Source organism: Sceloporus undulatus, chromosome 5 (assembly GCF_019175285.1).
Source record: "Sceloporus undulatus isolate JIND9_A2432 ecotype Alabama chromosome 5, SceUnd_v1.1, whole genome shotgun sequence".
Classification (NCBI taxonomy): domain Eukaryota; kingdom Metazoa; phylum Chordata; class Lepidosauria; order Squamata; family Phrynosomatidae; genus Sceloporus; species Sceloporus undulatus.
The window spans coordinates 19,055,210-19,081,992 of NC_056526.1; the positions used below are offsets into that span (position 1 = coordinate 19,055,210).

At 38.2% G+C, this 26,783-nt stretch overlaps 1 protein-coding gene across 7 annotated transcripts in view; it reads right to left on the minus strand.

Moving 5' to 3' along the window:
* CACNA1C (calcium voltage-gated channel subunit alpha1 C) overlaps positions 1 to 26,783 on the minus strand; it is a 527,437-nt gene that overhangs the window by 457,994 nt on the left and 42,660 nt on the right. For all 7 annotated transcript variants that reach the window (XM_042470414.1, XM_042470413.1, XM_042470415.1 and 4 more), the window contains exons 2-3: positions 15,435 to 15,756; positions 10,682 to 10,787 (exon numbers count right to left, since the gene is read on the minus strand). In XM_042470414.1, coding sequence (XP_042326348.1) covers positions 10,682 to 10,787; positions 15,435 to 15,756 — 428 coding nt within the window. The remainder of the gene's footprint in view (positions 1 to 10,681; positions 10,788 to 15,434; positions 15,757 to 26,783) is intronic.

Here is a 26,783-nt window from a genome sequence, read left to right on the forward strand (position 1 = left end):
ACCATATAGCTATAATGTCAGCCGTCTCAGTATGAGACCAAGACGTCCCCTTGCCTTTTTTCGGGGTGCTGGTGGATGGCTGAGCCATCCTGCCTGGTGGCAAAGGGGAGCCGCCACACAGCTGTGCCAGGAGCAGCCGAACTGTGCCCTTTCCCAGGTGAGAATGGCGCAGGAATGTGTGTAGGGGGTCACTTTAAATCCCAAACTTTCCCTTTTCACTTTCTACAACCAAAACATCCGCCGGCAAAACTTACAACTTCCCGCGGTTCTACCAACGCATGCGGACAACTGGCTCTAGGGTTAGGGTTACGAGGCTTAAAATGCGCCGCAGCTGTGCCTCAGCTTCCACAGCTCCATGGCAGCAGACGTTGCAATTAAAGCTTGACTGAAAACCACGCATGTTCCGAGAACCCGACCCATTATGGGACGCAGCTGACACGGAGCTTTTAAACCGGCAACTTATATTTGCGGCGTAGCAATTCTGACGTATCGGTGCAGGGGCTTACAGACGGAGCTGCGCAGGTACGCCGCAAATCAAAAAGAAGCGGAAAAAAGCAGCACCTTTTTAATGCCGCTTCTTCTCGCTTGGGGCATGCGGGGGGCATGTTCATGACGGCATTCAGGTAAAGCCCGTCTGAAGGCTCTACCTTCATGACGTCATGAGTACATCCCTTTTTGCCCGTCTGTAACCCGCCGTAGACTCTTTAAGGAAAAACGGACCGTTGTGGGAATCTCACCCAATGATTTTTCAAAACCTACGACTATACAGATGATCACCAGGACATAATGACAATAATCAAATGGAACTGCTATATAAAAGAAAATGTTGTACCTTTCAGAGGTAGTTTTACACAATGAGATTTATTTCAAACAAATTGCAATGAATTATTACTTGTTACCATAATAGTGGAAAATTTTCACACATAATATTTAACAAACCTAGTTCTTTTAAAATGACCTGGATTCACAGATTATGACTACAAAAATTAAATTAAAATTCATGTCTCATTATTTTCAGTTCGAAAGAACTTTAATTACCCTTATCCATTAAGCTTTCATTAGGGAGAGTAACAGTTAAAAAAAACCAGGTTTGCAATTTTGGCAAGCTAGATAAAGACTATCACTCACAGATGGTCTCCTCTTCAGTTCCCTCCACCCTTCTGCACACAAGCTTTGAAGCCACTGAGCTAGTGGCAGACAGGCAGGAATCCTTCCAAAATCCCAACATTTTCCATCAATGCAAATTTAACAAGGCAAACCAAAAAGCAGCTGCATAACTGCCAACACAGCTAAGTGGGGAATTGCAGAAATGTTGTCGTTGAAAAGCACATACTGCAGGAATCTGGCATCTGGACCTCACTAATGCCAAATATAGTCCATGTGGCAAAAGGTGTTGACATCACAGTTGGAGGGAACAGAGCGCTATGATGAGAAGCACTGAGTTCAGCAACCACAAGAGGTGGCCCAAATATAACATTCAAGTTATATACTTGCTGAGTGGGGTCAGGTCCAAAGCTGTACAGGCTCAGCAGGTATATGTACATAAACTAAACATCTGGAAACAGAGAGATATTGGCAAACACAAATGGTGTGAAACCTCTAACAGAGAAAGGCAGCCAGTGATTCCCTTACAATTTCATGCAGATTATAATTTTAATTATCTCTGCCAGATCAAGCCAATATCAGAATGGAAGGTAGATGCCCATTACTTTTGTCCACTGCTCTTATTAGATGGTTTCATGAATAAAATGACAGACCAATATACAGTCTACAAAAACAACAAAACAACAGCTCTGAGGCCATTAATGGACTGTTGTGTTTAGTGTCTCCTTGCTTTTGCTCATTTATGTAATTTCTGCTTATATTTGCCATTTTTAAAGATACAGTGATGGGAATGCACATCAAATTTCCATCCCCCAAAGACAGGAATTAGACCACTAAGTGGTAATCCTGTCCTATCTTTTTAGGATATTTCATAATCACTATTTTTTCTCACTTTTACATTCTTTCCTCATGTTCCCAAAGAGGAGGAATAAAATAAACCGAGGCCCACTTGCAGCTACATTATCACTTATTCTTCATTTAGGTAGTAGAAACAGAAAACATTCAGAAAAGAAAGACAAAACGGAAATATCAACCACATGGAATACAGTCTATCATGGTATCAAGAGAACCATCCAAATATTGTAAGGCACTGAAGATCATCTGTTAGAAGCTCACAGTGCATAGGTGTTTCTCAGGTCTTATTATGGTATAATAATTTTGATAACAAATTTGTAGGCAAACCAGTTATTCATAACTGCACAATCAGAACATAAAGAACATGCACAAAATTTCTACTTATCAGGGGAAAGGGATGTACACATTGAGACACCCCAATAAAAATAATCAACTGCAGTGAGTTTTTTATTTTGTTTTCTGAAATTTTCATTTCTTAAAAATGTGCAAGAAACAACATTTATTATCCAAAACTCACCGATTTCTATGCAAAATTTTGGTTTTCACACAAAAAAGCAGTATTTTTGTGAAAATTATGTTTTCACCATCACCCCAAAAAAGCCCTGAAATGCCACAAAACATGTAACATTCCTGTAAAAAGGGAGAATGTTTGAAATTGTTCATGTTTGCATATGACAATGAAATAAGCAAAGATATCCTAAGATATCCATAGTGGCCAAGGACAAAAGAACAAAGACACTGTTCACATATTACTCTGCTGAGCAATTCCTCAGTCCTGGCCATGCATGTGGCATAATTGTTGGTCTAACTAAAATTAGTTAGGCAACCATAAAGACTATATTAAATTCCAGTCATCCATAATAGTCCCTCTGAATCACCCATCCTTATTCACTTCTGTAAATCTACTGCATTTGTTCCAAACATAATTTACAAAAGATAGTTTATAAAAGTAGTGGCGAAGAAGATGGAGAGATGGAACGAAACACTGCTTAACATGGTAATGTAATCATTTTTGCTTTAATTTCCGAATTAAATGCAATGTCCTTGCCAGCTCATAAATTTTAGTATATATGCATCCACAGCACTTGTCTAATATCAAAGACCTATCAACACTCCTTCATTGCCAGTACAGATCAGATATCTCCTCAGCTGTCTACAAAAGTAATCACCAGTTATCAAGCCAGATGCACAGTTATGTGTTCTCTTTCTCTCATAGGCATCAAGAGAGAGTAAGCAGGCTTTCACAGAGATATAACAATTCTATCCTCCCTGCTTCAGAAGCCACAGTTTGGTTCTAAGCAAGTAACTTTCATCTACCTGTAAAGATGTACAAACATGATTGCAGAAGAGATTTTAAATTCAAGTTTTGAAATAAGAGAGAATTGCACAGCTATTACATGGTACCAAAAAACCCCCTGCAAACGACACATAAGTCACTTCAGAGTAATTCCAGTTGCATCATCAAAGTCATCAGAAGTCCTCCAATTAAGGATTTTAAGAAATGTAGCAGAAATTTTTAAAGTTCTCTTTGACATAGAGACTTCACTTGATTACTCAACACTTTATGATTTCTGGTTGAATGTGTAAACTCTTTGTCTTGTGGATTCTACAAGAAGGCTCATATGACTGATCTATTAATAGTGAATCTTACTCTGAACATAATGGGCAAAATGAAGAGTCAATGGCACAATGAGATGATTTAGTGTCTTGACAACTGATCATTCCCTATGGAATTCCCATAGGTGTAAATGAAGTGTCTCATACAAAGTACAATGTACATAAATAAAAAATGAAATAAACAAAATAGGTACATGGTACAAAATATAAAACTTTACAAAATCAAATGTTCAAGTTTCTACAGATACTCTAGAATCTATTTACCAAACTAATTAACAGGAATTTAGTTTATGTACATTCAGCTTGCAGTTTTCATGGCTGCTACCTAGCCTGTGATCAAGAAGTGCAGTGGCTTGGAAACTGAAACATTGACCTCTAGCATCAGCATTCTGGTACAAACTCATCACATGCATATTAAGACAGTAGATAAATATGATAAAGGTCTGCACATTACTATCAAAAATTTCTTTTATTTTCTTTTATAATTGTCATATCAGAGTTAGAGGAGCTGAAGCTCAGTAACAATGTGCATGCTTTACACTCAAAGGATTCCACATGCAGCCCCAAGCATCTCTAGTTCTGAACAGGAAAGACTCCTGTCTGAAATCACAGAGAGCGGCTGCAAGCAAATTAGACAGAAAATTCTGTTTCTTTAGATTTATACACTGTTTTTCTTTCAAAGAATGGCACACAAGGTGGCTAATTATGATAAAACCAAACAATACAAATGCTATTAAAGCAAAAAGAGATTCAAAATAGAATAAAAATAAATAAATAATTTTATCCAGTTAGGTTAAAAACTCCATTCCATTTCACTGACAAAGTGTTATTTTGAAAAGTTACTCTAGAGGAAAGTGGTAGGTTTGTTGGAGTTCTGCATCAGGACTAGATCAATCTCCTCTCCCCCATCTATTGTATTACAACTTCCATCAACCTCAAGCAAATGGCATTATCATTACCATTTTAGTAATTCTCAGGCAGTAGATATGGCTGGATCAGACCTATGCACATGGCATGGCTTCCAACATAACTTGGATGTTTTGTTCCAAGTCTCTGACATTGTCTGCTAGTAGTATGGTGTCATCTTCATATCTTAGATTGTTCATATTAGGTTGTTGATATGAAATGTACAACATGTACAATATCATTGCTAGTTGTCATGAGAAAGACAAAAATTCTGCTGTGCAGGTTCAATTACTGAGTAGGTGAAACTCCCTCCTAGGTTTATCAACTAGCAGCCAATAGCAGTCTAAAGCAACCAAAGACAGAGGAGGGGAGAAACAAAGGGCGGAGAACCTGGCTACACACAAAATGGCTTAAACCCTTGTGGGTATTCTGAAAGCAAGACGAAATTTTGCCTCCTAAGTCCACTTTCTTCCAGAGTCCATCTATAGGAACTAGGGACCATTCAGTATGTTGAAAGGTTCATCCACATATATGAATACATGCCAGCACAGCATTCTGAGGAAACATTGATTCCACTACAACAAAAAAGTGAGTCTTTCCATCTCCCACCAAATAAGGGCATCAGAGCATATAAATCATATCTCCAGACACCGAACTCAAAACCCTAGTCTATTTGTACAGCTGGAAATGCTAACCTAAACTCAGTCACATCCTGATTATCTCTACAATGGATACCTGGTTACTCAGGGGCTCAACAGACTGCCCCCAAGGGACGGCCTTCAGCTGCCCCTTTTAGCACCACATCGGAGCCTCAGCAACTACATGCCATGGCCTTGATCTGGCCTTTCCGTGGTGCAAAAAGGAGCTGCAAAAAGTGGCTCCATTTTGTGCTGCAGAAAGGGCACCATAGCCACCAGTGCTGCAGCTTTTTGGTGTTCCTTTGGTGCTGCATTATCTAGATGCAGTGCCAGAGGAGTGCCATAATGCCAGCCACCATGTGGTGGGGCACGCAGCGTCATACCGGCATGGGGGCAGAGTTGAGGCGGGCGTCGTGCCAGCCTTTCTCACCAGTCTGTCCAAGCTGTCAATGCATAATATAAGTTCCAGTAAAATAAAGGGTTTACTTCAATGAGGCTAAGTATAGCAGGGGTGAGAAACATGCTATCTTCCAGATGTTGCTGAACTGCAACTCCCAGCATTCCTCATCATTGGCTATGTTGGCTAAGGCTGCTGGGTGTTGCAGCATCTGAAGGGACATAAGATTTTACTGATTTTAGCAGTGAGCTGTTTTCTTTAGAGGAAGAAGGAATGTTAGATGAGTCATACCACTTTAATGACACCGTGATAAAACTTCAATCTCTAACGATTAAAGATACAGAGTTAATGGTGTAGTCAGCATAAGAAAGGCTTGTAGCTCAGTATCAATGGCACTGAAACAAATGTAACTTCAATACATATCACATTTTCATGATAACAGTGAGGAAATAATAACTGGAAGGAAAGTGGGAATCCACATTCCCTGTTTGGCTGATGAAAATAAATGTGGATTTTTTGAAACTCGGAGGTAAGGTATCTTTGTTTCTCTGCATCTTCTGCCATAACTATACAGGGAGCACGAGCTATTTGCACTAAAAATATTGTCCAGAGTACAGCCTGGCTTCATAATAAATTCTCCTTTCCAAAGGGAGCCCTTAGAAATATGAAAGCGGGTTTTTATTTTTTGCTTGTGTGTGTATGCAGACAAAGCATTCCATGAAGCACATTTCCTTTTAGAGCAAAGATTCATCTGTTAATCCTTGACTTTTCTGTCTTTTACCACCACTGCGCTTTCTGCTTTCTCTCAATTACTAATCTCCTTTCTCCTTTTGGCCCCAAGTTTAAGTTTAGCAACTTTCTTCCCCTACTACTGCATCAGCCATCTTTTAAGCAGATTTCTACAGTCTCAGACCTCAAACTAAATCAGAGTGTCCAAGGGTCATCACAGTTCTACTTAACCTTGTAATCTTAACCTAGGCTCTTACCCTATGTTCTAAGCCAAGAACCAATAAATTGACATGATCTTGTAATTTTTCAGTTTGCATGAAGCAAAGTTTCATACTGGACTGCAAAACTATTTTAGCTGTCTTGCTATATTGGAACTGAATAGATTACCGAATTCAGTTTCTTAGTGATATAAAAGTAACAGTTCTAATATAGGCACCATGTTAACTAAGCAGTACAGCTATAGCATGGAAAAAGATAATCCCTCGGTCTTTGATTAGAGCATATGCTTTACATAGCAGAAGATCCCATGTTCATCATCTGTTAAAGAATCAGGTTATAACTGATGGGAAAGACCATTGCCTAAGATTTTTCAAAGCTGCTGTCAGTCACAGAAGGCAGTACTTTACAAGACAGGGCACTGTTTGATTCAGCATAAGGCACCTTCATATGTTCCTTTATTTTGAAGATTTTAACGTACTGAAGAATTTGTCCTGTTCAAATAAAACAAAACATATTTGGAGAAAAGATCTTCTGACATGTTTGATGGCTTGTACATGGATGGTTTTCAACTTAGTCTTTGTTTCAACGACTATTTCATCAGACAGATGAACTAATGGATTCATCAATTCTTACCTCTGTTTAAATGCATAAATAGATATAGAATCATAAAGTTGGAAGAGACCACAAGAGTCATCCAATCCAACCCATGTTATACAGGAATACACAATGCAACCCCTGTATAAAAATAAAACCCTGTTAAAATCCTCCAAAGAAGGAGACTCCACCACACTCTGAAGCAGCATATTCCATCGTCAAACAGCTCTTACCATCAGGACATTCTTCCTAATATTTAAATTGAATCCATTGCTCTTTGTATGAGTCTCTGGAAAAGCAGCTTGCTCCATCCTCAATATGACATCCTTCCAAATATTTAAGCATGGCTATCATGTCACCTCTCAGTCTTCTCCAAGTTAAACATACTCAGCTCCCTAAATCATCCCCATTCATTTAGTCCCTAGACTTTTCATCATTTTTGCTGCCCCTCTCTGGAAACAATCAAGCTTGAATTGTGGTGCCCAGAAATGGACATAGTGTTCCAGGTAAGGCCTGACCAAAAGCAGAATAGAATGACACTATTAACTTATCTCAATCTAGATATTATATTCCTATTGATGCAGCCTAGAATCACATTGGCTTTTTAAGTTGCTGCATCACACTGTTGACTCATATTCAACTTGTGGTCTACTAACACGCCTAGTTCCTTTTCACATATACAATACTGTTGACAAGCCAGGTGTCCCCATCCTATATCTTATATTTCATTTTCCCCCTCCCTAAATATAGAACCTTACATTTCTCCCTGTTGAAATCCATTTTGAGACTTTACCAGAAAACAACTGTAGCTTCCCCCTCCTGTAAAAATATGGAATTCATGAATGGATTAGTCTCAGAGGAAATATAATTTATAACAAGGTGAATACTATGAAACCACAATGAACATACCAACTAAACAAAATAGCCCACTGAGATTTAAAACACTTATCTTAACCTCTGTGCACATACAGACACACAGCAGTTTTCAAGTTTGGAAAATGTACCCAGAAAGATAACTAATATGTTCCCTTGCTACATTTAGTTCAATTTAATCAGCCTGTCAAATTATGGTAGCGAAAAGTTACTGGCCTGTGCAAAATTGTTACAAGCTTCTTTGTTAATGTGTACTTATTTTTGTTATTTGTAGTCAAAGTGGGAAGATATTTTTCTTTAACCATCTTTGTCAGATTACACAGGAGTTTATCACTTCCAAAAATAAAGCAACTTATCCCTGTTTTTCCCTCCTTGGCACCACTGTGACCTCAGCAAAAGTGACTGTGCGCCAGTAGTGGTGCCATGGGAAAAACCTTCCTGCAACAGTGGTTTTTTTTAAACCAGGTAAAAGTGGTACACCCCAGGTTTAGTGTGGATAATGCCACACATGATTTAGCCTTATTATACTAGATTCTGTGGGAGTATGGTTTTTTTCCCCCTTGTGTAGACAAGCCCCTAGTTATCTGCGGATATTTTTAGCTTTTTTTAAGTAGAAAAAATATATAAGAGACAGGGGAAACTAACCATTGGTAGTTTCTCATTCTTGGTCTAAAACAACTAGAAAAAGTTTTCTTGTCTGTTACACAGAAGTCCTTCACTGCTCTACTAAAGATATCTGAACGTTGAACCTTCTATAGGCAAAGCAACACTTTACTCATCCCCTGGTGTGTCTTAGGTTTACTTGTGAGATAGTGTACAAAAATACACACACAAAAAACCCTATTGCGTGGATATGCCAATGTCATTCTGTGGCTGAACCAGCAACTGCAGGGTTAGTGCATAGGAAGAAATAAGTCATTTACTCTGGATCTTCTTACATGATGACAATCAACAGGCAGCAGAACTGGTTGCAGTCAATTTGCCACTGTAAAATATGGAAAGCATCCTTTAAATTCATACTTTCATACCATCACAGTTTCCACATGATAGCTGCAAAATCAAATTACAAGGTCCTAGAAAAATATTTCCCATGACAAACTCTGCATCACAACATGGTATGCTATATATCCAAAGTGCTGATATATTTTACCAGCTACTAATAAATCTTACTTACTTTTACCAGTTTCCCTGGTATGTTTTAATTTTAGAGATCAAAAATCATGCATCCCAGGTTATTGTTGATTTGCTAGTACTTGCATGAATGAATTCCAGATGTGAATGTGTGTGCTATGATAAGACTCAAATATCTGTACTGACAATGCTTCAGTCTGGGCTCCAGTACCAGCTTTAAAGCAAATAATCAGAAAACAGTAGTTCTTTGCTACATACAATTCAAGTGATGGTTAAATCGTATAAATCTTCTTTGAAAGACCTACAATGCATCAGTCATTCCCCACTTTTTCCCATTTTCCAAAGAAAAACAACAAAAGCTTGAAACTTCATACCTAAGACTTATTTTCAAGCTACGTTCTGAACCCTTTGTTTCTCTTTCTACTCACTAGAAACAGCTTCATGAAAGGTACTCTGGCACAGTAACCAAACCCCAAAGAACAGGCATGCATGCTCTGCTGCCTCTGTTTTGAAAATGCAACCATTATTTTCCAGTCCCATTCCTCTAGAAAATTTTTAATACACACCCATCCAGATTCAATTCACCCTTGTGCCTTTCCTTTGCTGCATTTTTCTTCTCTGGTCACTCTCTCTTTCACAAAAAACAAAACAAAACAAAACAAAACACTTATACATTTAGAACAAAATCAAGATTTTGCTATTTCCCATTCATAGCACTAGGGGTTTTGAGCATGTGCATCCTCTGTTGTGAAGGAGCAGAGGAAATATTTTATCCTGATGTTAGGGATTACATTGTACAATGTTGAATTTTAAGTTTCTCTCACATATTTACCATATCTTCATAATATACCAAATGTAAATAGATTTCTATGTTTTCTCCCTCTCTCAGCAAACAAGTCTATGCTGACTTCCTGGCTGAAATACTACCACTGTCCTTTGCATTTACAGAACTCATTCTAGGCAAGAAGGGGGGAGAGCCATTATCTTTTCAAATACAGCGAAAAGTCAATGTGTAATGGGAATGCATGCTAGGTTTTCCTAAAACTTGATCCTGACACTTCTCATAACCTATGAGGAAAGCCAAAAAATTAAACAATATTGTTACATGAAACAGAACAGAAATATGCCATGCATGGAGAAGCTGCCATTAAAAACAAATTGCAGAAAATGCCTTCACAACATATTCAAACATTTTGTTACTAAAAACAAGACAAAACCAAAACTTCTTGACTCCAAGAAGGCATACCTATACTACAGACCAACCAGTTTTGCCATTTTATAGGGGAAGTCTGAGAATTGTCATTGCAGGGATTTCTAACAAAAAAAATATCATTCAGCAAGCTTTCTAAGACTTTCATGGTAATAAAGTTGATACAAATGTACAACGTACTTCCAAATGTATAGTCTAGAAAGGTGCATGTGTCAAAGCAAAAGCAATGAAAGAGGCGCTATTTTAAATCATACACAATCCAACATTCCTTTAATCTGAAATCCAAACATTTTGATGATGTAAACCTGTGGCTCCTCAAGCCTCTGTGCTGAGTTTGAACAAGGCATACAAGTGGCAACAAACATATAATAGGTAACAATAAAATAATTAGTGAAAACAAGGACTTACCAGATTGGAATTAGTAGCATTGGAGTCGTCTTCTGGAAAAGGGATATAGATAGCTAAGGCCACACAATTGGCAAAAATAGTCAGTAAAATAATAATTTCAAATGGTCTGAGGAATGGAGTTAAGGAAGCCTTTTTTTAAAAAAAAATAACATTCAACAACTGCACTGAAACAGGAGAAAAGATTTAAAAGAATTTTGTTTAAAGAAGACGTTCATAATCCCTTGTATTTTGAAAAGAAACATGTGCCTTTTAAAGTGCTTTCCAACCCTCCCAGCCAAGTTTCTTCCTAATATGTCAAAAGCACAGTAAGCTAGTCGCGTGCCAGAATAAACACAGGTTTCTTTAAAAGTTTTCTTTTCTTTACTTAGAATTTATTAATTTATTTAGAATCTCTTGGGTTGGGCTGTTATTTATTAGACTATGCACCTCAAACAAGTTTCCTAGCTTTCTTATTGCATTTTCATTATAGTTTCAAACTGCTGCTATTCCTATCTTTTTATATATCCCAAATCCTTCTATACAATTGTTAACCATTTTTCAACCTTCTTTTGTTACCTTTTGAAAAGGAATGAAAGAAATATTGAAAGAAGCACTAGGGGCTTTAAAATACCATGTGAAAGTTTATTTTTAACACTCTTCATTTTAATCTCTGAAGGAAGGTTACTTTTGTTTGTGTGTGCATGTGCATGCACACATGCATCTACACAGGCACAATACCTCTCACGAGGTTGTTTAAAGGGCACAATCAACTTTATTAAAATAAATGGCAGCTTACTTTGTGTAACACCAGAAACATTCCTACCAGGAGTTCTATTTAAAATTATATGCGTTGGCACAGAGCAGGTTTGTTTCACTCCTTGCATTTCCCAAAATACTATTTTCAGAGCTTCCAGAAGAGCATCAAAGTCCCTACAGACATTTTTTTTTTTTTGCACTGTGATAGGGTAGAAAGATAGTAACACAAACAAGTGTGAGTAAATGCACACTTGCTGTAATATGGACTCCAGCTCTTGTTATACACAGATGGAGTAGACAGACAGACTTTGGATTTTATTGCATAGTTTAAAAAACTGAATTACTGCTGCCAAATTCAATTCAAATTTGGGATACATCTGGATTTTATCGCATGTTTTTGCTGCCACCACCACTGGGCATCCCAGGTAACATTTGGCTATAATACAAGTTCAGCTGATTTGCAAAGCCAGGAGCAACCAGCTTTGCAAATTGGCCAGCTGAACTCAGATTCTAGCCGGATGTTACCCAGAATGCACCTGCCTGGTGGCAGCGGCGCCTAATATCTATGTGATAAAATCAGGATGTATCCCGAATTTGAATTGAATTTGACAACGGCAATTCAGTTATTAAACTATGTGATAAAATCCTTATTTAAGCTGGTATACAACTCTGAGATTCAATATGGCTGCATCCTCATTTCTGAGTTTCTCTCTTTCACTGCAAATTGCAAAGGCATTTCTCACAGAGTACCCTGCTTATCAGGCAAGACGGAAGTCACATAATGGCAGCATATAAGACAGAGTAGGGTTTTTACAGGATAGATGTACAATGTCAGCCATTTATGACATACCCAAATTCTAGAAAGTCACTAAAATGCACATCAGAGCACCTTTGCCATTTGCCATGTGTTCATTGTGCTATGAAGCCAGATGTGATTGTCACTGTAGAGATTCAAATACAATTTTCAACACTATAATAGAGTGGAGAAAAGTAGATCAGAGCATAGAGAGCTAGCGCAATGTAATAGTTTTAGTGTTGAAATAGGACTCCAGGAGATCAGAGTTCAAATGCCATGGAATTCTGCTGGGGGACCTTAAGCAAGTCAGACTCTCAGCTTCAGAGGAAGGCATTAGTAAACCCCCTCTAAATCAACATTACCAAGAAAACTCTATGATACATTCACCTTAGGGTTGCCCAAAGTTGTAAATGACTCGAAGGCACAAAACAACAACAACAACAACATTATATAATATAATATATCACAGTACAGTACAGTACAGCATAGTATAACATAGCATTGCTTAACATAGTGTATCACTCAATTCAGAAATGCAAGTAGGAGTGTGGGAATCTTTGGAAATATATAAAATAAAGCACCTCCCTATCCTACCCTACTCTATTAAAATACCTGCACATCTTCGCCATATCAACATAAACAGCAAATAAACAATGCTGAATTGATGAAAAATGATGAAAGCCTGTAGAGGGTATTAGTGTTACAACATATTAAACAATATATTGCATGTGGAGTTGCCCCCATGATATTTTGTTTCCATGCCTGTTTCTTCACATAAACTGAGCCTTAGGAACACTGTAAGTTTGGTGTTAAGTTTAATAGATGCAATTGTTGCCTACAGAGAATAAGAAATGTAAAATATATTACTGCTTGTCTATGACTATGCAAGTTTTAGTTTCTGAAGGATAGTTCATTATAAGATTGAAACATGGAAAAGTAGGTCAATATGAACTATAAAGAAGTAATTAGCATCTGGTTAAAGATGCACATTTTGTCCCAATTGTCTCAGACAGCTAGTGCCCTATTCACAATTTTATCGTGACCTGCACAATCTATTGCAATGGCAGAAGTAAATCAAAATTTCTGCTCAACCCACCATCCTTCTTACTAAAGTGGATAAAGTTTTAATTTCTCACAGGAACAACTTTTAAAGGAATTCTTAGATATATTTTTTTTAGTACAAAGTCCAAGAGGTGAGATGGTGAATGGTGAAGCTGAGAGAGATGGTTTCATTATGACTAAGCTTGAGAATTGTTACGATGTTATACACCTATATTTATATCTAGTTATAAAGCTTGCTAGTACAGACCCATGTAAGTTTTATTTCAGTAGTACAATGTACTTCCATGTCATATACTGAGCTGCAACAGTGCCTGCCTCTGTGCTGCCAAAAATATCTCACTGTCCCCTAAGGGAAGAAAGGGCTCTCCTTGATGGATTCCTGGTCCAGTCTACCATGGTATATCTAACATTCAGATTTTATTTGATATGCAGCAGAAATCGGCAATTGTATTAACCTGCAGCACCATTGTAACAAAGTAGGTTTTTTTCTCTTTTGCTAAGGGTCTCCCTTAAATTAAATTGAATTGTAGTGCTTACTTACATTATTTAATTACATTAAGCAATTTTAAGTGAACATAAAACTAGACTGGCTGGATTAGATTCATAGACTGTGGGTTTCAACACTGTCCACTAGTAGTTTGTGGTCCAAGCTGGGGAACCCTCATAATTTCATCATAAGGAATCTCTTTTCTCAGACCACAAGCTACCCCTCTGTCACCAAATGGGGCCAACCAGACATCTTCTTAGAAGTTCACAAGCAGAAATAGTGATAAATGCACCCAATGGTTTTCCATGATCTGACAATCAAAGGTGCACTGCAGAGTTGATCCTATCAGTGCGGAGCTGGCTGCCTCAAGCAGCAGATATGGATGCTGACTGGTGAAGCATTAAAAGACAGAACAGTAAGCCATATCACTTGATGGTTCTTTTCTCTTTAGGAAAGCTCACTGATGATCTCAGATATAGTAGAGGATGCATCTTGGTACCAGTTTTGAAGTAATAATTCAGTTACCAATCTGGATGGCTTTCGTAAATGGAGTGACAGAGGCAGGGGAGCATTCTTGTACTTTGCCTCAACAGAGAAAGGAAAGTTCCTTTTCATACAATTGAATATAATGATATGTTGAAGCTATCCACAAATGGGACGCAGTACATTATCCTACCACTGGTCAGATATTGGTAGTTTTACCATGTCATTAGTTAGTAGCGCTCTTGAAGAGTTCCTCAAGCAGAAAAATGTTGTGTGTCAGCCCTAGGACACTACTCTGAACATGGAGAGGAGACATCATTCTTAGTTATCATGATAGCCAGTGTAGCAGGATGGTAGTGAACCTACCAAAGGGATATCATTTCTTAGCAGAAAACTCATAACAAACATAAATATGTGCTCTGGCTTAGTATTCTGGTATCTGAAAGACTCACTGAAGAATTTCAGCTATTTTTGTTGTATGGTTTTGAGACTATCCTCTCTTAGAGACAAACTTGACTGCATCGTTCTGTTATTTCCAGATCTCATCAGTGCATCCCTCCATTTTACACACATCAATCTGTTCAGCCATCACTAGTCTTATATATGTATAAGGCCTTTACTTGTGTGCTCTACCTGAAGATACATGGTTGTTGAAATATAAAAGAAGTCATACTGGTTTACTTATTTTGGACCCCCCCCCCCCCAAAAAAAAGTTAGCTATCCATCACAGTATGCCAAAATTCTGAGCTCTTGTGAGGAAGATAAGGTAAGAAAGAAAAATAATTGAAATGATTAAAAATCAGCACCACAAAAAAGGGGATGCTGGAGGATATCAGTGAAACTTTTATTTACAGGCCCATTTTTATATTTCCCTCCTAGCCTAACCACCATCCCTGTTATGAAGATTTGGAAGTTTGGAAGGTAGACAGTTTCTTGTTTCCTATCAAAATACACACAATATTTCAGCATAAGAAGGTCAAGAAGTGTGCCCTTAGGAGCTGTGTTACCATAAGAAAGCCTGCCTTGTGCTTTAATAGTCTAGATAGAGACCAATCATATGCAGCTTGTTTAAAGTGATTCATCCTAGTGCTTCAGTTTAGCCTAATACACGTGTTCATTCATATTTGTAAATTAAACCTGATGCATATTGACAACTTGCTGGTCTATGAGACTACATCAAAAAAGGATATTTCCATTCAACAATACTGATGCATGCCCTCCGAATGGGATTTTTCAGTGTTAAACATAGCAATGCCCGGGGAGGACGTGTAGCTGTAGTGGTACCCTGTTTTTTCTGTTTCCCATACTGCTGCCGTTTCCTCTGCGTGGAGCTAGCAGTGGATATTGTTGCATTGCCAGCAGCTCCCATCAATTTGGCCTGCCTGGCAGCATCGATGGCAGCCTGCCAAGAGAGGGCTGCACCTGGAGTAGGGATATGCTCAGGCGCAAGCCCTGCAGCTGCATTGGCGTTCATGTTGGCATGAGCTGGACGGGGACTCACATAATTGGAACCTAGAAAAAGGAAGGGGGAAGAGATTACAAATAGAATATATTTGGCAAAAATAGTTTGAAAAAAATCTAAATCTAATAGGCAAATTAGAAGGCTCACACACACACACACACACACACACACACACACACACACACACTTATACTAAAGCCAGTTCCTGATGTTCAGACACAGTCTAATATGACATACAAAACATAGTCAAGCTGTGGGATCATAATGAGAAACACACCCTCCAACACTGAAAATAGGAACATGACTAAAACAAACCTGCTTTATACCATAGAATCACAGAATCCTCTATTGGGGGCATTTACACTTACTGTTTTGTCCCGAGGAGATCTGGATCTCCACAGTGATGCAATACTGTTCCCTCTATGTTTTCTGTTCCCAAATCCCTCTGTGGCATTTTAATCCTGTTGCCATTCATGCTTGCCATCAGAGCGATTTAAAATGGAGGTGCAGTGAAATCTGAATCGATTCGGTAGCATACTCACACTACTGAAGATGTGGATCATTGCGGCTCTTAAAAAAGATGCGGAGAAAAACCCGGTATCAAATATACTGGGTTAAGTGGGCCTGAGTGGTTTTCTGGTAGCCCCATTGCAAACTGCACTGAGTGCAGTAAGGGCAAATGTGGACACCATGAAAATAACCTGGTTTCACACTGGGTTATTTTCACAGTGTGAATGGAGCCATAGACTTGGAAGAGATCTCAAGGGCCGTGCAGGGAGACACAATCAAAAGCACTCCTGACAGATGGCCATCCATGCTCTGCTAATAATAATAATAATAATAATAATAATAATAATAATAATTTATAACATATAAGCAAAAACAGACGATAAAACACAGACAATAAAAAGACTAAAATGCTAGAAAAACATACTACTATAGTAAAACAACTCATTATCAGCCACGACCCATGCTGACAACCTTAGGCACACTCAGCAACTCAGAAATCCGACTAATCAAAGAGAAATGTCTTCAATCCTTTGCGAAAGCAGATACAATGCTCTTCCTGTCAAAGGTGCTAAAGAAGACTGTTCCTCAAATGCGGAGTCAGATCCTGAAAGGCTCGCAGCCTTGACAAAGCTGTATGGGACTTACCAAAGAGGGAGACCCATGATGTATCCTCATGATGTATCTCAGAAAGCTGCACTCTGTTGTTGCACCACAACTGGACACAATATTCCAGGGGAGGTCTGACCAATATATATTAATATATATTGATCCTCATCAGTTGACTTTCTTTCTCTTAGCCTCCCTACTCTCTCTCTATCTCTCTTTGTTATACAGTATTTGCAAAGAATAATAAAAAATAATACTTATCAAATTTTATTTGCATCTTAACTTATATCTATTTAAGATTTTTAAAAGCATCAATGCCATAGCAAAATGGAAACTTCAAATAATATTAAAAGAAGCCAAACAATCTGGAAAAGTAAATACACAAGTCAGGTGGAGCTGGCTTGTAGCTCGCATGTTAGTGAAGAAGTGGATCTGCTTCAGATTTTAGACTGACCTTCGAAGGAGCTATTCCATAAACATAAATCCTGAACTGATTTTACACATATGGTTTAGCATCTTAGATAACTCCTTTAAAATTCAGACCAAAACCCAAAGTGGATTCACCATCCCACTCAAATGGGATCATCCATCACTATCTGCAACTTTAAATACTAAGGGTTCATGGACAAAGCCAAACATCATGCACAATAATGCCTAAAAAGCATGCAGTCCTTTTGTAATCCTATCAACATACCACAAGATAATACACCAAAGAAAAATTACATTTACTAATATTATAATTCAGTTAATGAAAACCAAATTACATGAAATTGCCAATGAATCCAGTGCAAACCTACTAATTGCAAATCTTGCATAAATGTTCAAGTTAAACTGAAAAGTGCAAATTTATCAACTAGTTGGAAATAAGTCCTCGTAATTTCACAAATTCAATTTGTGAAACATATGACTATATCCATTTACTAATTTCTACAATGAGCCAAAGTTCGTTGTTTTAATTAGATTTCAGAATGCTTAAAAATAATATCTTAATAATAAAGTTATTAATGACAAGAGTTAATAACAGAGTCCTTAATAACAGAGTTGTTAAGAGTTATTAAAAATGATTGTACATAAATAATTCAGATTTTCATCAGATCTGAAGCAGTGCCTGAACAACATAAGCCTGCCCTCAAATTTAACCTGAGTCAAAACAGATGGGTTTAAAAAAGCATGGCATACCGAGGACACAGCAGCCACATGTGCCCAGCCCCGATCTGGGCTGCCACCAGAGTTTTGAACTGGGCCAGCAAAAGGAGCTGTATTTTACCCCTCCTTTGGGCCCAATTCTTTTCAGATGATGTGGGTACAGTGCAGCTTCCCACCATGTTTGGGGTTTGCATCATCTAAATGTTATGCTCTGAATGCTGCAGAAAACTGTGCAATTTGGCCCATCTGTTTCAGGCCCCATGATAAACAGACCCACCAATTACTTACAGCAGGCGTGTTTGAAACTAAGAAGTACAAGAAGAATGTACAGGACTTATTACAACCAAACAGTTCAGTCCTAGCAACACATGTGATTTTAAGGATATGTGGATCTGGAAACAAATTTGTCACCAGTCTCTTATTCCCCATATCCAATCTAGTGAAAAGGAACCAAATGACTTCTTGTTTGGATACATTAGAGTACTGCCCCCTTGGCAAGACTGATGTGAAATCATTCTTCCCAAAAAGTGTATCAAAAAAAAGAAAAGAAAAGAAACCCACCAGGAAAAAAATGGAATAAAAGGCTAGTCAGCAGTAAGGAGGTTAAAACTATGGTCAGTTCATTTAAATGTATTCATTGCATCACACTCCCGTAATTCCAGATTAGTGAACTTGGAGCTACTTCTCTCATAACATAATCTTAATAAAGATGGTGAAGGCCCGGTACACACAGGAGCTTTGTGGCATAGCGGTGGTGATTTTAGGGTTTGGGAGCGCTCAGCAACCACACGTTTCCAAACCCTAATAGGTACAGACACTGATATCATGACGGCCTCCCATCCATACGGGGGCCGCCATGATGCTGCTGCTGTTGTACAGCAACCAGACGTTACTGGCAGGAAGTGGCATCATGGCAGTGCTCCTTCCTGCTTGCAACGCCACAAAAAAGAAGCCGCTCTAGGGGTTTAGTTGCTGCCGCAATGCTGTGCAACATAAAGGGGCGGCGTTCCGCCGCTGGTGTGTATCAGCCCATAAAAACACAACTTTGCACAATACGGTTCAAAGGTGATGGCATATATGTGTTGACTGCAAAATCTCCTGACCTATATGTTAATCAGATATAACAGCTCATACTTCACAGAGAGTTTTCATATCACAAGAAGTGAAATGCTCATGAACCCCAAATTAATTGTCTGCCAACAAAGGCAGTCTACACATTCAGTTTTGACTAACAACTGACAAAAAGGGTATATACCTGTTGCCTGAACATCCCAGTACAATGATATTTTATTTTATGATATTTTTCTCTGCTTCAAAACTAGATTTCTACTCTCAGCATAAAATTGGCTTTATAAAGATCAGATCTTTCTAAGTGGTTTTGTACTCTGACATGGAAAAACACGGGTGGAAGAATCAGAATGTTCACATCACTTGTAAAAATTACTTAAAATATTTATATACCCTTATCTTGCAAGTATTCATAATTCAGATGGCTTACACCTAGCCTGCACTGACATGCAATCTTGTCCTGAGAAATTTTTGTTATATCTCATTTAGGTTCTTTTAATTGTCCCTTCCACATCTTTCAGTTATTTCAGAGCTAATTTTGCTTTGGTTCAAATCTGGTGGCAATTTAGTGTGTTAAAATTCCACCCACATACCTCTTCATTAACATTATTTTCATTTCATCTGAAATTTCTACAGAATTCTTTTTGGGGGTGGGGGAGAGAACCATCCAAAAGAGCCCTGTGACAACACTAATAAAGGTTATTTTCCATGATCAGGAACTCAATCGTCAGTATGTGACTTTGAGAAACTGATGAGCTAAAGACTTTCCAAAACCTAAGGCATCTGATGTGGAAACTTTGCTCCAAAAACAAAAAAATCATGTGTGGATTTTCAGTGTCTTTCAGGTACCACTTTTTCTCCTTCTATGTCTTCTTACAGACAAACCCAGGTCCAAACACTCTTCTGCAAACATCTGTTCTTCATTTTATTCAAAACATTTTAAAATCATCTGTCAATAAAATATTTTAAAGTCAGCTTACAACAAGATGTTAAAACAGGAAAAAAAACCCAACATATTTTTGTCTTAGATTTCAGTGGGAGATTGTGGGTGATTTGAGATGGAAAAAATGTTCTGAAATACCTTTAGGTGGTTCATAATGATTACTGCAATTGTGATTTCTCTCTTTAATTTTAACTACTCTATATCGGTATATTTTTGCTGCTGGTAAGGGCAATGAAGCTCTTGTGGGTAGTCCAAAGCGTTCACCCCTAACCAACTCAGAGGGTATGGGCACTAACTGGACTAGATCTCAATAACTGGACAGTTTCATATATGAGTAAGCAGTCTTTCTGATCTAACATTTACTAGCTCCATACCAGAATTTTCATTCCCTTCTGCCCATTTGTTAGGGAAACATCAGTTAATTCAGAATGCTAAATCACAAGAGAAGCCTACGCAAGCAAAACAAACACCCCAGATATCTCCCTCTCCCTCAGAACACATAGATGTGCTCTCTTCCTGCAAAAGTTCAAGATTGTGTGGAGGATGATGCCTGGTGATGTGTTATAACTTTCTATGGCCTGTTACAGACTGCCAAAATAAAGCTGCTTCGGTTCTCTTTGGAGGTATGCTATTTAAATGATGCATGCACCCTAAGAATCCAGAAGCTGCACCAAAAGCTGCACTCTGGTGCTTAGGAATGGAGTGTGGCTTTGGCGCGACTTCCGAACTCTTAGGACCCATGCGTCATTTAAATAGTATACCTCCAAAGAGACTCGAAGCAGCTTTATTTTGGCAGTCTGTAACAGGCCTAAGTTTCCTTTATTATATTTGTTATTGAGGAGTAGACTTGCCAGGTGAAATAAACGACAGGACTCCTATCCCTTTAATGGTTATGTCATAGAGTAAATTTCAGCAGGAATTCAACACCTGATGGAGTTCCTTCTTCTACACAACCATTAAAGGACAGGAGTCATGTCCTTTATTTGACTAGCAATTCTATGAGGGCAGTGTATATGTATGTGCATGTACCATATATACTCAACTATAAGTCGACCCCATGTATAAGTCGAGGGCAGATTTTGGAGCCAAAATTATGGATTTTGATATGACTCATGGATAAATCGAGGGTAAAACTTAGGAGCATTTAGCAAAGGATGAAGCAAAGCAAAACAATGTTAAAAACTCACAAAATTCCAGCAGACATAGCTCTTTGTGCTCACTCTTAAGGCTGGATGGATGAGAGAGTAGAGTGCTTCCAAGACACATTATACTCTTCCCTTTCACCAGGGGACGTTTCTTTCTTTTTAATGAGAGTTAAGATACAGTACTTACATTGATCCATGGATAAGTCGACTCAGATTTTTCAAGTCAATTTTTTGACCTAAATTTCTAGACTTATACATGAATATATACAGTATGCAAAACATGATCAATTCAAATTTCACATTCAAAAAATAATAAACTGTCCAAGGGTTAGTTTTCTAACAAACCTAATCAAACCTTGCAGGGATGGCTCCAGAACATAGGAAGAGAGGACAAGAACCCCTTGACAGAACCTCAGTCTTCCATTGTCCCCTATTTCTGGATTTCTATCATTACTTAAAGGAAAGACATTTCTCACAAACACAATGCATTCATGTATTATCCTCTGGATTAGGCAGGGATGCGTAAAATAGAGCCTGTGAGCTGCATGTGTCCTCCAACCCCCTTTTTGTAGCCTGTAGTTTAATTTTTAATTGACACGCAGTCTGCCACCAATGTGGGACACAGCTTGCCCACCTTTGGCTTTACCTTGGCCCTTCCATTGCTCCAGTGTTCTTCTGGTGCTACCACTGAGACCTTGTAATCTATAAAAAGGCCATTTAAAGTTCACACTCAGACTACACAGACTAGAGAGCAGTGAAAGATATTCTAGAGGCCATACAAGATGACCTCAGCTGTGTTAGCAAACACTTTTCACAGTGGGGGATAGACAATGTACTTGAAAAGCATAATTTTCAAATTACAAGGCCTACCTAAAGTTATACCAATCAGCCACTAGCTGAGAAAACAACCAACCAACTTCAGAGTTCCTATGTCAGAATACAGAATCCTTAAATTCTAGTAGATGTTTTCGTTATCTGACAAATAGCCTGTGGCCCCTGTTGTGGTGTATTAGTCATAATTATGTTAGGAGGTTAGATTGCCTGAAGCTGTGTAGATATGAGCAAACTGTAATTATTCCTTACTGCACATAAGAAATGTATTCCATTTGTCTGAGCACTAGCTGCCCTTGGGAGACTGCTGTTCCTTTCACCTCAGAAAAGGTGTTGTTGTGCCTCATATTTTCTAAAGACAAGGTAAAGTGGGAGGAAGCTCCTGCATTGAAGACAGAGGATCTGTCACCCCTCATGGAAAAATCCACTTGCAGTTTTGCACAGATTGTGCCCCGATTTTCAAAGGGATTACCAGCCAAACACAGTAAAGTAATTTTATGCAGGCAGATTAATTGCAGTACTGTGAGTTAATATACAAAGAGAAAGAAACCAAAGCCAGGGAAGCAACTTGAGAGGAGATTAATATGCATTGAAGGAAAACAAATGTAGCCTATTTCTTTCCAGAGGAGTGTTGATATTGTTTTTCTAGAAGTAAATCAGAGAGCTCAGTGTCTAAAGGAATTCAGAAAATTTGTTAACATAGTATCCAATATGACAGCTTGCTTCCTTGGAATAGTTTTAATAGGGAACCATATATTGTCCGGAAGCAAGCCACAAACATCTTAGTCCTGATCCAGTTTAAACTCATAAGCTTACTGCACAGCACTTGGAGGAATGGGAATGGAACAGAACAGAACGGGGGAAACATGTGTGTTACCCCAAGCTGTTCCATTGTAGCCGATTTTGAAGAAAGGTTCAAAATTGTCCTTCAAAATCAGCTGCCATATTGGCGCACACCTGTCTACATGGCACACCCATCTAAATGGCGCTGCACACATCATGGCATGTGAGCACACCTATGGCACCCCTTCTGGAATGCTTCTTTTTGCTCCTTCCAGAGGCCATGGCATGCGGTTGCCACAGCCTCCATCCAGGGTGAAAAGGGGTGGCTGGCCCTACGTCTGCAGCAACTGAAGTAAGCCAAGGGAAAGTAGGGAAGAAGGAAGAGGAGAGAGAAACTAGGACATTTTAAAAACTGTTGAAAAAGTAGGATGACAAAGGATTAATCAAACCATCTGTACCACACTAGCATAGTTGGAGGGCATGTTTGCATCCATTTTCTATGTTGTTTCTATATTCTGTTTTGCATTTAGCTATTAAAATGGTTTATAAAAAAATCCCATAAATATAATCACATTAACTTTTAAATCCTTGCTTTTCAAAACCTTAAAATCTAATTTGTTGTTGATTCAACTAAGGTCTCAGGTTTTAATTTCCATCGCATGTAATTGCCTTTCCATGCTACCCAGCACATTAAGTCACTTGGATCAATAAGGCTAAAAAGAAACTTTCAGGCTTTTTTTGATAGAGGCTGCCAGGAAATAAAAATGGACAAATAACAGGATGGGCTGAATAAAATTGTTTGATAATCTTTCTCCTAGCTTTCACCGAGGTTTTATCAGGCTCAAACCAGTATTTTTAATACCAATATTTCTTAGAATATCACTAGAAAATTATTATTATTATTATTATTAGGAAGAATTCTGTTTCAATTCCAATTTTTGCTTCTCAAAAAACAATAACTTTTTTCTCAGATATGATCAGGGGAGTATATAACAGAAATTCAGCAGCTTAGTGCACTTGAAATGCAAAACATTCAAATCCTGTGCAGACATTAAGGAATGGCAAGGTTTCATCATCTCTTGTATTTTATCCTGCTTAATTAATTGAAGTCAAACTACCTCTACACTTTGAATTCATATTAATTGGGGCTCACCCTGATAGATCAGGTGGAATGGATATGTGATAGCCCAAATGCAATAAACAAACAAACATGCCTGTTACCCAGTTTGAATGTAACAAATATTTTATGTTTGTTTGTTTTGGACAATAGTGAACCACCCACCACTGTGTCCTCATACAAAACATCCTACAGTATTTCCAAATATGCAATGAAACATTTCTCTCAACTACAATATATTGTTTGAGCTAGGATATGGAGTACTTCTGGAACAGATGCATTTCCTTAAGGAAATATTTGTGTACTACATGTAATGAATGAGCAAGAACACCTTCTCTGCTGTATTACAAAATTAACCAGAAAATCTACAAAGGCAATTTGATGAATTCCTGATTTGAATATGCAGTTATCAGGATTCTTCAAAATGAAGATGTTCACACAGTCGTAATTACTGTGTTCCTAGCATGCTGGGCTAGGACTTGGTTGTCACTCAGTAAGCAGCTGCGTTATTCTACTTTTCATAAATGGTCTGCAAATCTGAAGATTTTTCTTTTGATTTTTATTGCTAATAAAATTTTATTGTTACGTTGAACAAGGGCAGGAGTGGGCATGGAGCCCATGGGCACTACACCTTCATAACTGAAAACTTACCACTAATTTATTTGGACACAATTGTCTCAACAAATACTTCTGATATGGACAGAATCACCATTTTCCTGCACAAGCCACTAAATTTAATTGCTACCAAATAGAAATTTCCACTTTACTTATAATGCTGATATGTGGTTGTGCTGGCATCAGTACTGTAAATATCACTGCAAAACGTGTTGTTGCAACCTTTTAAATGACTCTGAATGTACCTATAAGCCAGCGCTTCATTGTGTTTTGCTTGCCCGTTCCTTCTGTTCAGGGTTCATGTTGTTTACTTTCTTTAAGTGTAATGCATGCCTCTAGATACAAGAGGAGGTCACTTCATGCAAGATTATTCCCAGGAGGCAAAGCTCCCTTTTGCTATGTGGACTAGAGATACACTTTTGCTGTAACTTTCATGAGCAAAAACTATGTAAATAAGAGCAGCACTTTTCTGGGGAGAAAAACAATATTCCTTATATATTGCTTGATACTTCAGAACACAAGCTGTATTAGGCTTGTTTCTACTACAATAGGATGGACGATAATGGAGCCTTTTATCTTGAATTAATTTCAAATGATCAGTCACTAATGGCAGATTTATATGAACAAATATTGCAAATATTGATTCCTGATAAGGACCTGTCTCTTTTATGAGACTCTAAGTCTGCAGACATTCGCTATACTAAATAATTATAGGCAGTAACAAATGGCTTGATCTTCAGACAGTTTATAGAAACAGATTCAATTAGAAACACTAGGGCTCTTCTGAAATTGGAAGGAAACCGGCTGATTCTACAAGAAACAGCTTGTACAAAACTGGTAGAGTAGCTAAAGAATATTTGAATGGACACATTTGGAATTTTACCCAAGAGGGGCTTATTGTTGTTTCCAGGAAACAAAAGGTAATTAAGATATTTAATGCTATCATATAAACAAAATGAAATAACAGAGAAGGATCGTAGAAGACCCATGATGGAGTCTGGAATGTAGCATATTATTTCACATCATTTAACCATAGCCAAGTGGTGTCCCCAGAGAGCAAAAGCCAGAGAAAACCTGTCATGCCTCCTAGTCCTACCCAGTGTTGCATTCATGTAATACACTTGTCCCATTTGCTGGGGTTAGGGGCACAGGACCCCCATGAAAGTGAAAAAAATCCACAAATAAATAAACAATACTTTTTAACCTGAGAGAATACCTCTCTAGGAATTTCTAGGTCCTCAGCAGAACTCTGTGGTCAACATCTGCCTGAATTTGACTATAGAATCATGTTTCAGGACCTACAAATGCCTAGAAAGGTGTTTTCTCTTGGAATCTTTAGCTCCTCCACTGCAACCCTATGGTCAACGTCCAGCAGAATTTCTCTGGTGGACCTAGAGATTACTAGAGAGAATATATTAATCAAATTCATGAATAATCAAATCCACAAAAGTCAAAGCCGCACATGGGGAGGGACAAGTGTAATTACAATTAAATGTATACACATATGTGTGTGAACACATATATGAAAATACACACAAGCTGCTGATGATTATATAATAAAATGATTTTTGTAAGCTACCAGTGTTGGACCAGCTGTATCACCCTGTGGAGAGAGGAAGCTCTTAATGTGTGGGCCACCATAGAGCAAACCCTATCCCTACTGATCTTCAGAAATCTATCCAAAGTTGCAACTGTCTGTACAGAATTAACTATATTTAAAAACTAAGGCATGGGTAGGAATCATGCAGCTCTCCAGATGCTGTTGCACTAGAGCTCCCAGCATTCCTTAACATTGGCTATGCTAGTTAGGGTTGGTAGGAGTTATTTCCTAGCAACATCCAGATGGCCACACCAGATGCTGGACTAAGTCCTAAATCTAATTGTTAATCCTAACTAGACTAGACCTAATGCAATTTAACATGAGTGTTGACTTAACAAAATCTTATTGTGCCAATCCGCACTGCAGAAATAATCCAGTTTGACAATGCTTTAACTGCCCTGGCTCAACACTAGGGAATTGTGGGAACTGTAGTTTTGTGAGCTATTTAGCCTTCTCTGTTGGAGAGATCTAATGCCACAACAAGCTACAATTCCCAGGATTCCCTAGCACTTAGCCTGGGCAGTTAAAGCAGTGTCACACTGGATTATTTCTGCAGTGTGGATTGGACCATTGATTTAACTCTGTTCTACTCAACTCTGATTGGGAGTAACAGTTGGAGTCAGTCCTAACACCAGCCTTTTTTTAGCCATTGCTGTTTGTTTCATTTTCATTTTGCATTTGAAGCATTCATAACTATGTGATCTCTCCATGAG